This window comes from Aythya ferina (assembly GCF_964211825.1).
Source record: "Aythya ferina genome assembly, chromosome: 5".
NCBI classification, from domain to species: Eukaryota; Metazoa; Chordata; class Aves; order Anseriformes; family Anatidae; genus Aythya; species Aythya ferina.
In genome coordinates this window covers 33,487,154-33,508,137 of record NC_140301.1, presented here as the reverse complement: position 1 = coordinate 33,508,137, position 20,984 = coordinate 33,487,154, and the positions used below count along the sequence as shown (strand labels likewise).

Genomic DNA, 20,984 nt, shown 5'->3' with positions numbered 1-20,984 from the left:
CATTGTTTGTCAGCCTGGTACCATGATGCTTTTGTAAAAGTGAGATGAATCAGACTCAAAATGTGTATGTGTGCATGCACATGCAGGATCTGAGCTTTCTGTGCAGTATGTACCCATGGTGTTTGTGGGAAGGGGAGAACTCAGTATTGCCAGCTCGTGATTTAGCTTAGGGAAAGCTTTGCAGTCTTCTGGGTTTTAGAGGTGGGAGCTGACAAAACCATATAGAGCACATGGACGCTCGGTGAGGAATGTGAGTTGTGTTTGCGGCTGTGAGGACTGTGTCTATACTTCGGAAAGCATGAAGTGTGGAGGGTACAGGGGAAGAGCATGGGGTCACTTCACCTCTGTTGGATAACAGCTGCAGATGCCAAGGAAACCAGGCTTTTTCTGGAAAATTTGACTACCAGGTCAGAAAGTCTCCCTTGCCGAGGGATTGTGTTGCTTTGCAGACAGCAAAGTGTGACAGATCTCAGTGAACTGGGCAGAGGATGAACAGCCAGAGAGGGACTGGTAAGTGTGCAGCAGCAGGTTACCATCTGTCAGTGAACTCCAAAGTCATTGAAAATTTGTATCTCCCTGGCAGCTGCTTTCATGCAGCACAGGGTTAGCACAGAAAAAAAAAAAAAAAAAAGTAATTATTGCTTCCTGTAGACTCTGTGCGTGGTTCTGTTGACCTAATTTTCTCCAGCTTGGTCCTGACCTGGGGTGCTGTTACCCCATCAGCCTTGCCCGAGGCCTCCAGCAGACTCAGCTCTACTATTGCCTCTTCTAAGCTGGGGTTCTTGATGCAGCTCTGAGACTTCTCATTACAGGGACAACGTGTGCCTTCATATATATGTACATACACTGTTTGTTTGTGCCTGAGCCGTAACCTACCAACTACTTGTCCTAGATCCTTTCTTTAGATTCTGGGTGTGTCCTTTGTTCTTGCCCTGAGAGGTGATGCTAGTCCAGCTTTTTAATGCCATCCATTCTGCCTATGCAGGACTTCTTTTTTAACCTCCTTAGGTGACCACCGCACAGCACTGCTATCTTTCTACCTGTTTTCTGTAGCTAGCACCAGTGGGGACAAATCTGCAGTCCAGCAGCCAGTACACAGCATTGCTTAGAAATCCTCAGGCCAGCTCACAGGGAGCTGGTATACCAGCACGGCATGGCAAAACCCCTTGTAGAAATTCCCCGTGAGGCCAGTCCCATGCTAATTCAGCCCCCACAGGGCTTTTGGAGGTGGGTCGCAGCAGTAGGTGGGACATCTCTCACACTGTACAGCATGTGCCTGTTTCTTGGTTTAGAGTGTCCCTCTGCTTGTCTCACTGTGTAACTTGCTGACGAGGCTTCCTAGTGCCCTAGGGAGCCCCCTGCTTTCTGTCTTCATTTAGCTTATCGGGATCCACGAGCCTCAGGTGCTCCCTGCTTCTCAAGTGTGTATTGAGCTGCTGGCCTGTCTGTGCGCGTATTTCTGTCATCTGAGACCATTTTCCTTACAGCATAACCAGTGACTATAGGGCGGGAGGCCTGTTCCTGAGCTGATCAGCCAGGCAAACAGTGAGGGCACTTTATGAAGGTCCCACACACACCTTGCTGGCTGCACTCCTGCAGCGTGGGTCCTGGGGTCCTGGGAGCTACTCTTACTGCCATGGCTCGTCTGCCCAAAGGATCCTTCCCAAGCAAGGTCCTGTCGCTGCATTTTGGATTCTGTGGAGGGAGTGGCCTTACAAAGCCTTGTGGATGACTCTTAGGCTTATATTTATGTCCCTTCTGTTATCCCAGACTTCAGATAACTACAGTCGTGTCCATGCTCTAGCATTTTGTGGGAGCAGGGCTTCTAGGCTGACTAGGCCAAATCCCACAGTGAATCACTTTGATCCTGTAAGAGAAGATGGGGGCTCTTACGTGACTAGAAGGGCTCCATCGTGTATGGCATAGAGTAAGTTGGATTCGCTGTCTTCCAGTTGAAGAGCTACTGGGCCTCAGAAGTTGTGGGAGGTGTACTTAGAGCATCACGGTTATGACAGCTTAGTGTCTTCAGCAGTGGAGAGGTGATTCACGATATGTTGTTGACCTTCCCTGTTTGTGTGAGGTGATTAGCCAGCCCTGGATTTACACAGCTTTTTAGGAAATGCATTGTGAAAGTTTGCCAAAGCATTGATGTTTTGCTAAACTTAGTAGCATTAGCTGTAAAATTGAAGCTTTGGACTTCTCCGGTACAGACACAGTTGATCCAGCACAAACTCTTTTGTGAAAATTTACAAAAATATCCTCTGCATCTGCCCTTGTTCTGCAGTGACTGTCAGTGGGAAGGCTGTGTAGAGATTTATTTATAGGTAGAAAGAGCGAGAACCTTTCGCAAAGAAACTAAATGTAGAATACAGAGCAGTATTTTACTTAGCATTACCTAGCGCAGGAAATGCTGGCAGGCACCGCAAAGAGAATTGGTCTTCCCATTCCAATTCTTTGCTTAGTCACTTGGAGGTACGGTAACCTGATTTTATACACACAGTTGTATGTCTTCATTTCCTGAAAATCTCTCCATTCGTGGTGCCTTGCTTCAGTGCTAATATTGAATTGAAATGAATGGGAATGGGATATTCCAGAGCTATCTGGGTAGTGCAGTACTCCGTGTTCGCAAGTGATGATGCGCCCTTGTAATGAAGACATGAACTGAGCTAGATCTGCAGTCTCTGTGGGTCAGGAATCAACACTGTCCTCAATGTTATGGGGGTGTAATGCATGCTGGATGGAATAGTGTCCTGCTGTACTGATGTATCTTTTCTTCTTTGTTGTTTCAAGGGCCTTAAACTCTGGAGTTGAGTACCACTGGGACCAGCAGAACGAGAATGTCTTCACTGTGCATTCCAGCAGCAGGAGCACTGAGCGGCCTGGGTGAGTCTCCTGAGCGTGGGTTAGAGTAGGCTGACCCTTTCTGCTGTCTTCATTACATATGACAGCACCACTTCTTTCCCCTTTTTTTTCTTTGGTACTGCTTTGTTGGGCCATCTGAAATGCTGCTAGCAGCATTCAGTGCCCCAGGATGCTGCCAGTGATAGTGAAGTACATGTCATCCATGGCCTTAGCAGCATCCTTGAGAAAGCTGTGGAAGGAACATGTGGGGCTTGAAGCATCAAAGATACTCTGCAAAGTAAATGGTGCCTTTGAGGATAAACTGAAGAATGTGATGGTTTGCAGAAGTGAATGCAAATCCAACAGGTTGCCCTTGTGACTGATTTTCATCTTTTTGGTGTGTAGTCATGGGACAGTTGTTTCTCGGGACTAAACTCTGAAAATAAAGCTAAATCCCTTGAGAACCCTGCTGGCTGTTTCATCCAGTCTACCCAGTGATGCACCCATTAGTTATCCTAGAGATGAGAGAAATAAGCAGCACCATGCTTATTTCCCCAGTCAAGAGTACTTCTCCTTAGGCCAACTGTTCTTGACAAAAGGGTGGCAGTCCTGTTTCTGAACTATGAGCTCCAAGATCCCAAGGAAGTTATGAGCCTGTGCCTGTTCTGTCCTACAGCCCTGGCCTGACTGAGGGTGAATTAACAAGCAGAGATTCTTTCTCTGCCACATGAGTGGATATTGCCATTACTTGCCTTTTTTGACAACGCATATCAGTCTTGTAAGCTGCTCCGAACAGCTTGAAGGGTGAGAGCTCCATCCCCTCTTTAGGGGACTAAGGTATCAGTGGCAGAAACACTGCTCGAGAATGAACTATCTCCCTGTGAGAGGGCAAGATAAAGTGTGGTAGGTTTCAAAACCTTATGATAGAATGTAGATTGTGATGAGGCAGTCTTTCCTAGAAACTCCTTACCATTCCCAGCACTTATAGCCAGAGGTCAGTTTTGGAAAGAGCATCCAAGCATTGCCAATATTCAGTTTTTGTAGTTGAATACACTTCAACTGTTTGTCTCTGAGAAGAAGCTAATGAGCCTTGAGGCGGTTCCTGTTATTTACTTTGGAGAACAGAGAATTTCTCGTCTGACTGGAACGAGCAGAAATGCCTGCCAGAGTGCATTCATGTGTGATGCTGACAAACTAGGAGGTCCAAAGGAGGGAAGGGATACAGGCTGTGTCCTCGGGAGCTGAAACTGTCCTGCTGACGTGCAGAGGGAAGCTGTGTGTGTGTTTATGGTCCTGCGCTGCATTTGTGTTGTCGACTTAACTCAGTGACCCCAAGAGCAAGTTGTTCTACAGCCTGTGATACTGCAGGGATATCTATCTATGCCTGTCAGACACACTGCTTCTGTGGAAGGGTGAGTGGACTGAAAGCTTAAAACAGGAGACCAGCCAGCTGAAGCCAGAGGGAAGTCTGCATGTAAGTGCAGGTGGTGATTTCCTCCTGCCCCTTTCTGCTCAGTGGTTGGCAGGTGTGTGGTTGGAGTGGAGGCTCAGATGGATGCTTCCATCTTGCTGGGGCATATTGCCTCCAATGCTCCCGGTCTTATTTGTTTTTCTCTCTTTTCAGAACCAGCAGAGCCACATGGAGGACAGACAGGGACATGGGCCTGATGAATGCCATAGGCCTGCAACCCCGAAATCCCCCCACCTCTGTGACTTCGCAGGGTACCCAGACCTTGGCGCCTCAGCTGCAGAATGCGGAGACTCAGACAGAGAGGGAGGTACAGGAGCAGGAATCCGCCTCTGCAGGGACTGGGGAAGGTAGGAGCTCAATCAGTCACTTATTTGACAGAGTTTACTTGGTGGGTGAGGAGTTTTCACGTAGGTTCCACATCATGTGGTCCATTTGGACACTTACATCTCTTCAACAATGATTTGTCTAGCCTAATTTACGTGTAGCCAGACCAAGATGATCAGTTCAATGAATCTCCATCCGTACAAATAGAAAGGATGTCTTTTTCATGTGCTTTTACAGGGCAAAATGAACTTCTCTCCAGATCATTGCATCTTTGTAAAGTCAGTTGTACTGGCATCACTCCTTACAAATCTCCTGAAATGTAACCATTAGTAAGGCTGCAGACTGCTAATAATCATCCTTTCTGCCTCTGTTAGAGCTTGGCTTGGTCTTTCAACCTCTGCACCTAAAACCCATGTAGGTTTCACAAACTCAGCCTCTGGATACAAAATAAAATACTGTAAATTACTTCTTACAAAGCAGGTACGAGTATTCTGTTTACTATGATTGACGAAGACTGATGAGTGTCCAGCTCAGCTGTTCAAAAACATCTCTAATGTTTTCCAGTCTCGGAAAATTTATTAGCATGTAAAGAGCTGTAAGAAGCTGATGTGCAATTCCTTTATGGTAACAAATCACCAATTTTTTGAAAGCATGGTGATCTTGTCCAGGCTTCCTGTCTCTATTACTGTACCACGGTGCTTTGGTGCTCTGGACGCTGGGCTAGGAATGCATTGGGCACTTTATATATGGGAAAGGCAGAGAAAATCAGAGATGCAATTTTGAAAGTGTTGGTTCATGATGAACTCATTGGGCTTTGGAAAGCAGCCCCACGACTTACCTCTTCGTGCCTGTATGCTTGAGCTCTGTCATTCTGGGAGATCCCTGTCAGCCTGCAACTCTTCCACAATTGCTGCTGTGCAGCATCCAGCATGTGGGATAAGGCTTTGTGTTTCTCTGATCTTGGCTCTTGTGTTCAAAGTTAAACGACAAATTCCTGACCTGTGGGGTTTCCCATCTGCTTATCTCAGCAGGACTGGGATTAACCTCTCTAGAAAGTTAATGCAGTTGAGGGCGTGTGAATTCGGCTGGAACATAGGATGTCTGGACAAGTGTCGATCTTGTGGGAACTGTTTCTTCCACTGAATGTAGTATGCAGACCGAGAACAGGGGTACATAGGGTATGCAGCAGCTGTGGGACCTTCCTGCATCAATGCAGCGATGGCTGATGCTGCAGCCTCTCTCTGCTCTATTAAATCAGAGGACTTCTCCAGTGGCTTCCTCCCACAGCTGCTGTTCTGCAGTCATCTGAAAGTTTCACGTCCTCATTCTCTTTAATTAGCCTTTCAATTTGCAGATCTAGAACGTGGCTTGTAACTATACCTGTTAGTGAGATGAGGAAAGGTTGTTCTTAACTAGTGCCTTGGGCAAGTTATGCACAGTGGGGCAAAACACAGAGCACGTGAAAGAAAAGGAGTGTAGATAGCAAGCAAATGATGGAGGCTTCCTGTTGTCTGTCTCTTGCTTAGAAGAAGGTTGTCAGGTTCCATAACTGGTGAGGTCTCTGGCTCAGACTTACCATATATCCTTCCACAAGTGGCTTTACATGCAAAATGGGCTGTCACTCCCCTGTCTACTATATGGATTCTCAGAACAAAGGAGGCTTTTTCCAGGACAGGCGCATGCACTGGAGATGATTCATGTGTTTTGGTTGATCAATTATTTCGCTATTTACCTTCTCAGTGGAAATTCCTGTGCCAAAACAGGGAGAGTTAATGCAGTTGAGGACGTGTGAAGAGATTAACTATGAGGAGAGTTTAGGATCCAAATACAACTGCAATTATTGACAGAGGAATAGCATGAGGACCTGTTGTGAAACGGAAAGACAAGTTTGGATGGACTGGCTTGTTCAGCTACTCTGTCTACCACCTCAGGGACGTGTGACATCAGTGGTATGGTTCATCCAAGGGTCCTATTGTTTCACACTAGTACAGCTTGAGCCCTATTGAGCTTGCTGTGGCGTTACGTTTACCTTTATTCCAGCATCATAATCTCTTAATATGCATGTAGTGCATTTAAACAGGTTAGATTAGATGCTGCTTTTGTGATGGTTAATTTGCCCACTGTATCTGCCATAACTCTTTGCCCTGTTGAAGGTAAACAGAGTTTCACTAATAGCAGGATCTAGATGCCAGGAATATTCAAAGAAAAGAAGTGTGCTACCACTAACTTGGTGTGTGACCTGGGGCAAACTATTAATCATCTATCAAATGGGAATAAATCTTCCCATACAGTGCACCAGGGGCTGTGAAGATTAATTAGTGTTTTGTATGGGGCTTTGAAGATGTAAATCACTATGTAAGGGCTTAGCAGCATTATCAGCAGCAAAATGGATAAATCAGATGTGATTCTGAGTGATGTAAAGGAAAGTGCTTTGGTTATCACTTCATCATGAAGAAAGGAAAAAAAAATCCCTGAATGTTGTACTAAAAAATAAAAACAAGGACTGGTGCTACCCCCCAAGAGTGGGCTTATGTCCTGCGTCCTGTCAGCTCTACTTTTGTGGGGAGTTCTGGATCAGGGCATTTCTTGCAGATATGTGCTTACTGTACAGGAAAAAAAAAGGCAGAATTGCATCAGAAATCTAATTAAGCTCTGTGCTGGTATAAATAGTTTCCTTTTCTCATGCAAAGCTCTGCGGGGACTTTGCTGTTCTGATTATCTTTCTACCTCCTTTGGAGGAATGAGTATATGATGACTTTATTAGAAGTGAATCCCTCTAATGTCTGTATCGTTTTGTTTTACAGCAGTTGATAGCTGCCTTGTGAGCTCTGCTCACCAGCCACACATGAACCAAGCAAAGTTAGATTTGTGTGGAAAGCTGAGAGGTACTAAGAAATTCCTAAACCAATGTTTCAGTTGTCTCCTACTTTCTTTTAAGCTGACAGACACAGTGGAAATCGTGATGGAGTTGTAACTTTGAGGCACTCTTAATTAGAAACAATCTGTTGGGCATTATACTACATTTTCCCTCGCAAATGGACAGTCATGATGGGGAAGGATGTGTATTCAACTGGCAAATTAAATCTAACTCGAAACCAGCAAGATTCTTTGAGTGTTAATGACCTCTCTTTAACCTTTAGAAATAGTAACTCCCAGCCCAGATTGTGTCATGCTGTGGCTGACACTTGCTCAGACTGCTGAGGCGTGTGGAGTGTGCTGCAAGCAGCAGCTGGCAGGGGATGGAGTTATGGAAAGAAAAGGTGCGGCAGGCCGAGGTGAAGGGGTCTTTGCACATGCTTGCCCGTTTGTGTGCCCGCGCTGTCCTTGGCTCTTGACAGTGTATTGATAGAGCTTCAAGATAATCCATTTTTTTTTTTTAAAGAAAAGAGGAAAGAGGTATTTCCAAAACTAGTAAAAATACCTGAGTGACCATCATCTTCGTTCCCATCATCTGCATTATTTTTGGGGCTTAAAATTCGGATAGCTAGTTAAATGCTCGTTGTGCAAGTAGGCACCAGTTACATAGCCATCAGTGGATTGCTACTTTGCCTGTCTTTGAGGAATCAACACATTGACTGTTGCCATATAAAGTTTTTTTAAAAACCTACTTGAATAGGTTAAATTCCCTGGCCAGTGCACACTTCTGTCCTGTCCAACTGCTTTCAGAGGCTGCTGCTGCTGCTTTTGGGAGGAAAAAGGGTTGTGGGATTCATTCTGTTCAAATAGTAGTGAAAAGCGACCACATGCAGGTGAAACTTTCGTGGTACAAAAAGAGCATCCTGAGGATGCCTAAACAGCATTTATGAGCAGTCAGTGTGCCTAGATGCAATGTAATATGCTTGATCTGAGACATCAGGAACACGTGCTGTGACCTGCATGGGCAGGAATACTGTGACCCCAGCAGAGTCTCACGTGTTTCACAAAGAAACATGCTGGTTTGAATTAGCTGCACTCATTCCTGCAATGCTCTTGTCAGATGTAATGTGACTTTTTGGGGATTAGTGTGGGAACCATACAAATGGGATCCAGGACACCACGGATCTATTTCCAGATCTGCTTCTCATTCTCCAGGCAGAAACGTGGGTAGATCCCTTAACCTTTCATCTGTCTGTCCATCTGTAAAACGTCACGTGTCCTATAGAACTGCAAATCTGTAAAATGTTTTACAAGCCCTATAGAGCTCTGAAGTTCGGTTTCTCTTTAAAACCCTCTGAAAAGTGCTCACTAAAAAATAGCGTCGGGTACTGTGCAAGCCTTCGCACTGCTAAGTACTTCAAGTACTTCGCTCTCTTGGGATTAAATTATAGAGCAATTTTTAAACTCTAATTAGAAAAACAAGTTTCACTCTACAAATCACCAAGGTGAGATGCTGTTAAGAAATTGGTTACAAGTCGAAGCAGTTGTGCCTTTTCTATGTAGATGAGCTACCTCAGAAGGGGAGCGTGAATGTGCTTCTGAGCTAGGTTGGGGAGGAAAGTAACTGGTAGTATTTCTTCTTGCACTAAGAGAGATGTGATTATTTGTAGCTGGTTAGGCAGAGCTGTGACCCTCCCTTTCCTCTCCTGCAAGGAGTGAATTAATTTAAAAGTGCTGATATTTTTATCTTTGAGCATCTGAATTAGTGGGTCAGCTCACACCTCAGAGCTGTTGTTCCATGTACTCTGAAGACTTAGACGTCTCTGCAGTTCTAACACTAATTTTGTAGCTTTGTTTGCAAGCATAGCTACTAACTACTGCTTGTTTTAGAAAGAGGAAGGCTGAGAATAGGAAAAGTTTGAAGAGTGATACCAGCTGCAGATGAGCCTGATCTCACCTTTGCCTCTATGGGCTTTGCTCTATCAGGTGTGTGTTCTCCGTGTCCACAGGTAACTTAGAACTTATGTCCTGTTGCCTGTAAGTGTGGCAGAGTTCACTTTGTTAAAGAATGGAAATGTTCCTTATGCACTGCTCCTTGTGTCTTATGCCCAGCTCCGTTGAAAGGTTGGTGGCTGTTTTGCCCTTGTAGTCTTCCGTACCCAAGTCCTGTTTTGCTGGAGTGGTGTGGTAGAGGGCTTCTGAAGACAGATGCGTTAGCTAGAGGGTATCCTAGTTATCATTTCGGTAATTGTTGGAGCCAGTCACCTAGAGTGACAGAAATCCACTGGTCTGTGGGATAAGTTTTGGTATGTGTTTGTGAGATTTATGGGGTTCTGGAACTCTGGAGAGGTTACTTTGGGAAGAGTATAAAATGGTTCTAGGAGCAGCCCAGTAGACATAATAGTAATACTTGTGTTATGGGAGGGAACAACGTGTGATGAGCTTCTGTGCTGTCAGGCACAGAATTTGAGTATCCTTGGCCAGAACTTGGAGACTTTTGAGATCACTGCCCTGTGATGGATTCTGACGTAGGGACAGCTGGGGCGGAGGACAAATTGCCAGGTCTTATGGTACTTCACACACAGTCTGTTTCTGGAACTGGTTAGCTCAGTTGTCTGGACATTGTCTTTAGTACTCTGCATTATTTTTCTATTTTCCTGGCCCAAGAAGGTAGGCTTAGAAGAAAGTGAGTTGAGGATGAAGGATTTTACAGGGCTTGAAAGAAGAGAATGTAGTTCTGAGCATAAAATGAGAGAAGAGGAATTGCCTTTTCTGAGTGGAGAATGAGAGATGCTGTCACATGGATTATTCATCCCACACAAGCTCAGGTTATGCTTAAAACCCTTGGAGTCTGGAGAGAGAGGAAAAAAAAAAAGTATCACCAGCACAGGTTTTTCTCTGTCCTGGTTTTGTTCAGCTGGTGGAGCAGAGAATGGAGTTTGGCCACTGCAGCAAGTTGGAATTTCTGGCGACCTCAGGTGTGGGTTTTACAGCACTGCTGCTGTTTTGGGTAAGTGCCCACGTATGTAGCCTGAACCTCCACTAAATGGAAGTTAGCTTCCATTTCACTCGTGCTGAGGGCTAGTGTGGTCTGCATTGGCAGCATGGAGAAGAACATGTGTGGGAGGCTTCAGACAGTGGAAATGGTCTGTGCAGGAATCTGTGCTGTAGCTCAGCTCAAGGCAAATCACTCAGGAAGCTGTGCTCCGAACCAGTCAGCCAAAATTGGAACCTGAGGGGCGGGGGGAAAGGGAGGACAGCTCCCCAGCCCCCAGAGCAGAGGTGCTTTTGTGGCTGCTTGAATGGTGAGGCTCACTCCTGACCTTTGGTCTGTCTTGCTGGCGTTTCCAATACTGCTGTCTCTCTGTCCCCATAACCTGAAGGCTTGGGACTTGCTGATTCCTCCTGTGGCATCAGCCCTTGCCTGGTTTCTGAGCAGGCAGCCACCTCAACTGGCAAGTCCGCCACAACACATGGTAATTAAGGGGAAGGGAGCAGCAGGGGGTGCTGCGGTGTGTGCTGTCTGCATGGGCTCCCCTCGTGAAGCACATGTTTGTGATGTTAAGGGACACTGTCCAGGGACCCTTGCTGATTCACAGCTCCAGTTCTGTATGGGCCAGTTCAGAGCAAGCGATCTGTCAAGAGCACAGTACCTGCTGGTCCAGGGCTTGCGTAGATAGGGCAGGCTGGCAAGCCTCTAAACCAGGTTGCACGTCTTGGCTCTCTCAAGCTTCCTGTCTGGCCTGGCCAGATGGTTGTTAACAAAGTGCTTACGACTATGCCCTCAGAAGGAAACGACGACTGAATTCAAAACCACGCTTCTCAAACCTTCCACTTACTCCTGCTCATGATTAATGCTCCAATATCCTCTGGCATTCATGTTTTTCACGCTCAAGTTTCCAGTCCTATAATAGTCTCCTCTGTTCTCAGTCTTGTTCGCGCTGGTCAGCCTGGTTCCTAGCTCATGCACCAACCATGTCCTGGACAGGATTTCTCTGCTAGTTTTTGGCCAGGCTCTGCCCAGAAGGTTGTTCTTGCACGATCCGCTGGGCTCTGCTCCAAATTCTCATGTGGTTACTGGTGTCTGTGGTCTCGCTAATGCTCTAAATCAAGGAGCTGTGTCACTGCTGTACGTATGGTTGATACAGCAGGCTTACTACATTCCTAGCAGAAAGGGACTTAGTCTGCTTGTGAGAATTAAGCTTGTTCTTGATATCCGCGGCATTTCTACAGCAGGGCAGTATGTCAGCAGACTTGCTTGAAGATGAGATTAGCCTTACACTGGTGGAAGAAGCCAGTGGTATTTTGGTGCACTGAGCTGAAGAAGAAAGGGAATAAGCTGTTAGTGACTGGCTGCATGCATGTTAACAGCTTTAACTATGTTCATTATTTAAAAAACAAAACAAAACAAAAAACAACGGTAGCAGCATGGTGTAGACTGTGTTGAATACCCCAGATCCCATGTTGGAGACACGATCTCCATCCCAAGTCCCAAACTCTTTGTCTTCCTAGTCAATGTGGCATTTTCTTTTTATTGTGTTTTAACTCCTGCCTCCATCTAGCCTTGTTGACATTTGTGTTGATTTCCTTGGTGCCAGGAGAGCTCATGGTTTTCTCCTCCTCTAATCAGCACTGTGATAGCTTCATGGAGCTGGGAGTGAGATTTATCTCTTTAATAAGAATAGTCAGGATCCCACTGTGGAATGATTCTGGCAGTTTATGATTACAGATTGTTTTCCCCAGACAGTCTGGTTAAAGTCTGTAGCAAAAGGAGGATGCTGGGAAACAGAACTGGGCTGGATGTTCCTGCCACAGGGATTTAATTTCCTACATGGGCTATCTTTCTGAGAAATTTTCTTCTTCAAAGGCAATCTTTAGCAACTAAGGCATCTGACAATGGTTCCCTCAGAGCTCAGTACAGCCTGACCATGAAGGAACTCTCAGAGGCAGAGTAGGCAAAGACCCCAGATCTTTGTTCATTTTGTTCCTCAGAAGATACCAGTGGAGGAGAGCAGAAGACTAAACGCTTGATCTTTCCTCAGTCACAGGTGATGTGGAAGCACAGACTGTGTTCTGTAGCTGCTGTCTGCACTTGGCCAGCTGCCCATGTCCTCCCTCATACTGGGGAGAGTGCCTTCATGTTGCTTGCCTGGGGTGTTCTCAGATGGGTGAGACACATTACCACCCATTTGAGAACCATGGTGAAATGTTTGGTTTACTGCAACGCAAACAGAGCTTTCTTTTCTTCCTGCTCTGTGGAAGTGGCAGGACTGTCCTCACGGCTGTGAGAACACCACCTCTGCCTCCTCTCTGGCTGAGCCACGTGGCTAGGTAGAAGCCTCCTCTTCGAGGCCTGGGCAAACAAGTCTGTGAGGGATACCTGTGGGAGTGGCCAAGATTTTCATGACAGAGCGTGCTGAATTTGTTTGGCACTTCAGTGAACATTACTGAAATAAAGCATTGGGCTCCCTCTGGAGCAAATCTTGTCTTCTGTCCCAGCACGGCTGCATGGTGATTCAGCAACCCAGCGTGTTTGTCTTTGTCTTGTAGTTTGCCACGTGCACCAACGTTGCTTCTGCTCTCTCTTGCAGGTGAAGGTCCAGAGTATGGGGCCAGTGGGGAGGATGCCCTGAGCAGGATCCAAAGGCTGATGGCAGAAGGTGGCATGACCGCTGTGGTGCAGCGGGAGCAGAGCACCACCATGGCGTCCATGGGTGGCTTCGGCAACAACATCATCGTCAGTCACCGCATCCACCGCAGCTCTCAGACGGGTGCGGAGTCCACAGGGGCTGAGGGCACAGCAGCAGCACAGCAGTCCACCTCGCAGCAGCTGGCGGCTGAGCTGGAGGGACGCATCCTTTCAGAGTCTATGCAGCTGTCAGAGCACGGCCTGAGCCCGCGGACAGCCCCTGGCGGGAGTGAAGGACAAGGCGCCGGTGACCTGGACCTGCCAGAGCAGGCCCAGTCCTCCATGGACACTGAGGGACCAATTGAGTACAGTGACCTAACTAATAATAACCATCTTCCTGACAGTACCAACTTCTATAGTAATGACAGCACCAGTGGGGAGTCGCGGAACAGGTAGAGATGAGTTGTGTGTTGGTGCTACCCTTGTACTGCTCAGCAGAGACCTGTACCTCACAGCTGGCCAGAAGCTGGAAGAGTAGGGACTTGTGGCTCTGACAGGATGTTGGTGGTTCAGGGGGTTTCTATATCCTGGGTGAGTGGCAAGGGATAAGAACTTCAAGAAAGCCATGGGCAAGAAAGCATACTACCTTAACTTCCAACATTCCCGCTGCTGAATAGTTTAACAGGATTATAAAAAAAAAAAAACATGCTGGCTGCACCCCATGCAGATTTTGAAGTCCTGTGGGATCCCCTGAGCTCAGCCCTAATCCTGCAATTTGGTCAGTGTCATCCTTTGTAAAGCTTCTTTCCTTTTCTTTTCCTTTCCTGTCTTTTCCTCTTTCCTGCCCTTTTATGCCCAGGGGCTGATCAGTAGAGTGAAGAAAAGGAAACGGGCCTGCAGCATCCTTCTGGAGACTGGAGGTCCTCCTGGGCAAACCTGGGTGTGATGCTCCAGCCCTGTTGCTGGAGTGGAGGAGTCTTCCAGGCCACAGTCCTGCTCCATGGCTCAGCACTGCTACCCCTCAGAGCATGGTGTTCTGGGATCCTTCCTGCCTGCGTTGTGGTCTTTTCTGGGAGGAGCTGGGCTTCGTCAAAACCTGCATGGCTCAGGAACTGCTCGCAAGAGGGGATCCTTCCTTTTTAGAATTAGTTTAGTACTTGGCAGGAACCTAAGCAGAGCTGCTATATGAATGGGTAGAGGGACAGGGGCTACTGCTCTCTAGTCGGGATGCAGTTCACACAAGGATATCCTAAGCTGTGCCAACATAAACGTGAATGAGCCATCCCAGTGGTTTCATGGTGCCAGGACTGAGCTGCACCTCCTTGGCAGGGGGCAGGAAATGTCTTTCAGCTCCAGGCCAGGGTGTGAGGTATGGGTCTGTGATGTAAGGTGTTGCATGTGAAATCTTGACCTTGTACATGTAGTTTCTAGTGGAGAAATCAAGGCTCTGATATTTTGTTTTTAGTCTCAAATGTGATTTTCCTTTTCGTTTGTAACTCTCCATCCCTAGTAGGTTTGTGGAGGAAGGACGGGGAGAGCGTGAGTGCTAACGAGGGAAACACCAAAGATCAATGTCATTAAAATATGACAAACCCTTGCTTGACCTGCTGTCTTCATTTGTGTGATGGATGTCTGTGTGATCGGCCTCGGGGTAGCTACATCCAGCTCAGAAGCTTGAGGTAGCTTACAAATGTCAAATGATGATCATCCCCTTCCCAGGAGGACAACAGGCTCAGCCTTTGAGTTGGAGGCTCACAATGGGAAAACAGAGGAGCAGTTGAGAGTCTTGATTGCAAATTGCCTTTTAACCAGTATGGAGATGAGCAGGCACTCCTGCGTTTCCCATCATTCAAGTATTGCAGCAGGGAGAGAGGGGAGAGTATTTCTCCCATCCTGCTCAGAAAGGAATGTAAAGATGCAGCACTGTCTGTCTTGCTGACCTCTTAAAGCAGAAAGGAGATGCAATGTCTGGCTGTCCTGAATAAAGGAATGCATGCCCCAGTGCCTGTTACCACTTTCTGTGCTGAGGGATGCTTCCCCTGCCATCTGAGCACCTGCCAGCAGCTGCTGCGCTCCTGCCCTGCTTCTGTAGACTCTGTACTGCAAAGACATTACGATAAATAAGGCTGTCATTAGGCAGCACTCAGGCTCCCAGTCAGAAGAGTCTGTTAGAGAACATTAAGCAAATCTTCTCTTAAATCACAGCCTGGAAATGAACCTTAAATCAAATCAGCTGCTGCCAGGCCTCATTGCAGAGTGTTAATGAGGCTCTAAAACCTGCCCTGAGCCAACCACATCCCTGATCTGACAAGAGAGCAGCCTGAAAAACGGGATTCCCTTGTGCAGTGAGCAAGGTTTCATGCGTCCCTGTATTGCCTCAGTGTAGGTTGGCCTGAGGATGTGCTGACACGGGGAGCCAGAGGAACTGTCTCAGCTGAAGCCCTGTGCAGACAGGGTGGTGCAGGTCTAGGCGGAACTGTTTACTGCTCTGCTTGAAAACAAAGAAAAACAGAGCCTGGAAAAAACTGCTGCTGCTTCAGCTCATCCTGGCATCTCCTGTTCCCACTCCCGGCATGATTCCTGGAAGAGTCTTTAGGCCCGTTCTCAGTAGATGCGCTGCAGAGCGCTTACAGATGTCCATTTCCACAGCCAGAGCCAAGCTACCTACAGAAAAATTTCCATCGCGGTTGGGGAATGGTCTTCGGGGAGGCCTTGCTCTAGTGCTGGCAGACTCTCAAAGGCCTGGTGTGCACCGGGGCTGGGCATGCTGGCCAAGCTGCTGTGCCACAGCTCCACCAGGGCCTGCAGCCTGCTCGGCTGAGAGCTTCCACTTGGTCAAGACCTGTCCCTGTTGAGATGGTGGCAGAGCTGCAGTGAACTCCAGTGGGAGCACGAGACAACTGCAGCCACTGCTTGGTGTCAGCCTGGGGACATCACTGAGGCTCCTGAGCAGCTTTTGGTTTGAGGCTTGCAGGGAAGGCTCTTCTGGATGAGAGATAAGGCTGGTGGAGGCCTCAGAGCAGGAGGCTTTGATGCTTCTCCTAAACCTGCTTTGTAGCTTTGGGCCAGGGACTGATGACAGCTGCGGCCTGACTTCAACAAGCTCTGAGCAGGAGCGGGTGCGGGTGGGCTCGCTCTTCAGAGGCTGCCTTGGATGTGCTTGGTAGATGTCCTGCCATGGGCACAAAACCAGTGGGTGGGCTTTTATACAGAGGACACATTTTATTTTTTGAGTTCAGACCTAAAACGTGCCAAGCTCAGCTCCTTTGCCTTGCCTTGGGCTGCCACGTTTTAGCCCGAGAGGCTTTTTGGTGGTTGGTTTGGGCAGGGTTGGGCTGACCTCCACATGTGGGCCTACAAACACCCCTGAGCTGACATGGTGGGCACAGAGCCCTGTGTGGGACGGGCCTGGGGGGCTGCCCACCTCCAGGGCAAGTGCAGCAGCAGCACAGGGGCTCCTTCCCAAAAAAATGATGTGATAACACAGCACGGAGGCAAATGCCCTGCCAGGAGCGAGGTGGAAATTCAACACGAGCTGCCTGAGGAAGCCGCAGCCACGCACGTTTGCTGGCCCAATTTAGGAAGCAAAATGAGAGCTTTGCTGCTTAGGAGCAGGAAATAATCTTAAAAACCAAAAGCTTTCGTCAGCCTTAGCTTGTCAGGAGCCTTTAAATGTGCTAACAAAATCCTGGGAGAAATGCGGTGTGGAGAATTTTATTTAGCTTTCAAAAGGCTTTTGATAAAGCCCCTCGCAAGAGGCTACTAAAGAAACTGAGTCACCTCAGGGTGAGAGGTAAAGTCCTGGAAATGGAAACTGCTCAAGGTGGGAATTCAAGTCAAAAGTAAGAGCTAGATCTGGGTGTGGAAAGAGGTTACTGGTGGGTTGGCCAGGTTTGGGAGGAGCCAGGGTTCTCCAAATGCCCTGATGAGCTGAGAGGAGGGGGACAGCTGAGGACACGAGATTACTTAGGTCAGGTGGGAAGAGAGAAGGTGCCAGAAGCCTGAGCCAGTGGGAGGAAGTAATGGTTGGAACTGCCTGCAGTAGATGCATGCTCCAGCACCCCAAGCTTGCCACCTAAGCAGCTCGTGGCAAGGAGAGACCCTTGGGTCCGAACATGGGGTTGCCAAAGCCCTGCAGGCAGTGCAGTGAAACGGTGAGGCACGTTTGTCCTGTAAATCCTGCTTTTTCTGTCCTCTCTCCTTTGCTGGCCTCCTGCTCTGTCTCCAGCATATCCACTGACGTCCCACCTTCACAGAATCACAGAATTTCTAGGTTGGAAGAGACCTCAAGATCATTGAGTCCAACCTCTGACCTAACGCTAACAGTCCCCACTAAACCATTTCCCTAAGCTCTACATCTAAGCGTCTTTTGAAGACTTCCAGGGATGGTGACTCCACCACTTCCCTGGGCAGCCTGTTCCAGTGCCTCACAACCCTTTCAGTGAAGAAGTTCTTCCTAACATCTAACCTAAAACTCCCCTGGCTCAACTTAAGCCCATTCCCCCTCGTCCTGTCACCAGGCACGTGGGAGAATAGACCAACACCCACCTCGCTACAGCCTCCCTTGAGGTACCCATAGAGAGCGATAAGGTCGCCCCTGAGCCTCCTCTTCTCCAGGCTGAACAAGCCCAGCTCCCTCAGCCGCTCCTCGTAGGACTTGTTCTCCAGGCCCCTCACCAGCTTTGTCGCCCTTCTCTGGACTCGCTCAAGCACCTCGATGTCCTTCTTGTAGCGAGAGGCCCAAACCTGAACACAGTACTCGAGGTGCGGCCTCACCAGAGCTGAGTACAGGGGGACGATCACCTCCCTAGCCCTGCTGGTCACACTGTTCCTGATACAAGCCAGGATGCTGTTGATCTTCTTGGCCACCTGAGCACACTGCTGGCTCATATTCAGCCGACTATCCACCAATACTCCCAAGTCCTTCTCTCCCAGGCAGCTCTCCAACCATTCCTCTCCCAGCCTGTAGCTCTGCTTGGGGTTGTTGTGCCCCAGGTGCAGGACCCAGCACTTGGCCTTGTTGAACTTCATGCAGTTGACTTCAGCCCATCGGTGCAGCCTATCCAGACCTTGCAGCAACCAGTGCCAGCCTCGGGGCCACCACGGGGTGACCCTACAGACACATGGTGTGGGGACCCCAGCTCCGCAGGACAGCCAGAAAGGGAGCAAGAGGGCAGGGGCCAGGGCACAGCTAAGCGCACAGAGACTTCTTCCTTGGTGTCACCAGTGTCAGTGGCTGTTTTTGTCCCTTTTCACACATGTCAAGGGATGTGGTTGCTCATCACAGCTTGTCTCATCCACACAGGCCAGCGACAGGGCTGTGGGTGCCCCCTGGGGCCTTTTCCAAAGCCAAGGAGTGGACTTGTGCTGCTGCCAGCCTTTCCCAGGCCAAGGCCTGGGGTTGTCCTCTCCCCCTGCTGCTGGGGCCAAGGACGAGCAGTTCACCAGGGAGTAGCTGGTCCCAATCTGTCAGAGAAGTCATTCACCAACAGGAAAAGGCAAATTAATTAAAGCGTGCAGCATGTGAGCCATCCGCCTCTAATTGGGATCTTGGTGTGCAGCACACAAATGTCACACTGCTGCCAGCCCTGGGCGGTGCTCAGTACGTGTCGGGGACGGCCTCTTGTTTCCAGCTGACACCCTCAGCCCATCCCCAGCCCGTTAACTATGGTGCCCCTTCCTCCTCTGGGCTGACGTGGTTTTTTTGGAGCCTCTGAGGTTTCTTTTTCTGTCCTTGCTCCAGTTTGGCTGGTGGAGATGGACACCGAAGCCCCTCCCCTTCTGAAGCTCAGGAGGCACCCGAGTCCCTCTGGCTCTCTGTGCTTGCCCACTGAGCTCCTGTCTCCATCCAGCTTTACAGAAACAGTGTGCAAGCTTGTGCAAAACCTTGGGATTTTGTGGTGCTTGGGGCTTACTTCTTTCTACACCTTAGGCTCGGGCACTGCTCACACCCACGTGGTGCTATGGATCCAGCACTGCTATGGCAGCAGGAAAGCAGGAGCCCAGAGCTGGTCACAGTGGGTGCTGGTGTCACGGCCTTTCCTGGGGTTTAGTGCTGGAACCCTGATACCATCATAGCTCAGAGTGCCCTCCCTCCGCTCCCAGCCCAATAACCCAGTAACTCCCTGATAGCATCAGGGGCTGGCTCTGGCCACGGGTTAGCTCCAGCCTCTCCTGCAGAGCAGGGCCCTGCCACCACATTGCAGGGCACCTGTAATTGGCAATTATTTATTTTTGAGGCACTTCAGCCCCAGACAGGCTCAGGAAAGGCTCGTGTGGATTAATGAAGATGGACTGGCAGCTGGCAGGGAGGCTGGCATTAAGGCATGTAAATGCTAAAGCAGCACAGGGCTGCCGCTGGTCTGCCTGCCCGCTGCAAAAGTTCCCGTGGAACTAATCACCTACATCAGCCCGAGCCCTAATTAAAGCAATCATTTAGGGAGGAAGCGAGGCTGGTCCTGCTGCACTGCTGTGAGGCTCCGAGCTCAGCCCCAGGCCAGCAAATTTTGGGCTGCGGGGGTGATGAGCAGGACCCTCGGGGCAGAGGGATGCAGGCAGGGGGCTTGGGCAGCTCTTGGGGTGCTGTGACCTGGGAGAAGCCCCCAAGATGGCTTTGCCCCAGAGGTGCTGAAGAAGGATAAAGCCGGTATTGTTTTTGTGATGAGATTTCAGCTTTGGTTGACAAAGGTAGCTGCGTCGGCATAATACGCTTAGGCTCCTGTAAGGTATTTGACGTGATACGGCGTGACAGCCTGATCAGAAATTAGCCCCGTGCGGCACTCGGTGGGTTTAATGCAGCTAAGTGCGTGGCTGTGTGTTTGGGGATGCTGAATGTAGGTCGTGGCAGCGAGACGGGGCTGGGGGCAGTGTGGCTGTGGTCCTGATGTGACAGGAGGACGAGCATCACCTGAGGGTGCTCACTGCCTCGGGGCTACTCAGGGAAATGAAGCTTGGGGAACACCCTGTGTAACGCCCCAGTGGCACGCTAAAGGGACACAAAAGGGCCTCGGCGTGGTGTCCCCGCTCCCCCTTGGGATTTCTGTGGCTTCTTTCTGCGGGGCCAGCAGCACAGGGCACCTCTGGCCCCAGGGGCTTCTCCCTGCTTTCCTTCCCCTGCCTGCTGGCTCTCGCCTCCCACCAGGGGACTTTCTCCAGCACCCTCCTCCTGCTTGTTTTTTCACCCCCTCTGGACAGTTATTTATCTTATGCTCATCAGCTCGAATGGGTTTTTCTTCCTAGGAGCTCTGCCTCCCACGCAGCTAATGGGCTTGACAGGAATGGGACAGGCTGGAGATGACACTTGCCGGGGCTTGGATCCTGCCCGGCTACCCTGAGGGGACGCCTGTGGCCGCACAGCTTCACAGGAGGAGAGCTGAGCCCAGCTCGTGTCCTGCACACGCCACAGCAGGGGGGAGTTTGGGCTGCCACTCTGGGCCTGGACAGGCCAGGGGAGCAGCCCAACCTCATCCCATGTCGCAGGCATGGGGCTGTGTGCCAGCACGGGGCTGCTTCTCTGCCCTGCAGCACCGACCCTCTGAGCAGTCCCTCTGCAAGTGGTTTTGCAGCAGCAGTGTGCTTTTTTCCCCTCTCTGGAGAGATTTGAGACTCTTGTTGGGAGGTATAATAAACCAGAGAATAAATTAGCTCTCCCCTAGGGAAGGCCTTTCTACCTGGTTCCTTTTAATGGGGCTGATAACGTATTATCCTGTTTCTGCCTACACAGCCTTCCCTTCCCTTTCAGGAGGGAAATTTTCCTGGTGTTGGTTTTGCTCTCCCCCGCTGGGGCAATGCTCAAAGCACTTCACATTCCAGCTCTCTCCCCGCTTGCTTTTCCCCTTCTCCCAGGGCTGGGGGGGGGGGCTC

General features: G+C 49.2%; 1 protein-coding gene across 4 annotated transcripts in view; it reads left to right on the top strand.

Annotated features, from left to right (window-relative positions):
• AMBRA1 (autophagy and beclin 1 regulator 1) overlaps window positions 1-14,724 on the top strand; it is a 128,509-nt gene extending 113,785 nt beyond the window's left edge. For 3 of the 4 annotated variants that reach the window (XM_084520945.1, XM_084520944.1, XM_084520947.1), the window contains 3 exons: window positions 2,791-2,883; window positions 4,466-4,659; window positions 13,084-14,724. In XM_084520945.1, coding sequence (XP_084377071.1) covers window positions 2,791-2,883; window positions 4,466-4,659; window positions 13,084-13,577 — 781 coding nt within the window. In that variant the 3' untranslated portion in view covers window positions 13,578-14,724. The remainder of the gene's footprint in view (window positions 1-2,790; window positions 2,884-4,465; window positions 4,660-13,083) is intronic. The other variant, XM_084520946.1, reaches the window with a different exon arrangement.
• Window positions 14,725-20,984: the final 6,260 nt, after the last annotated feature.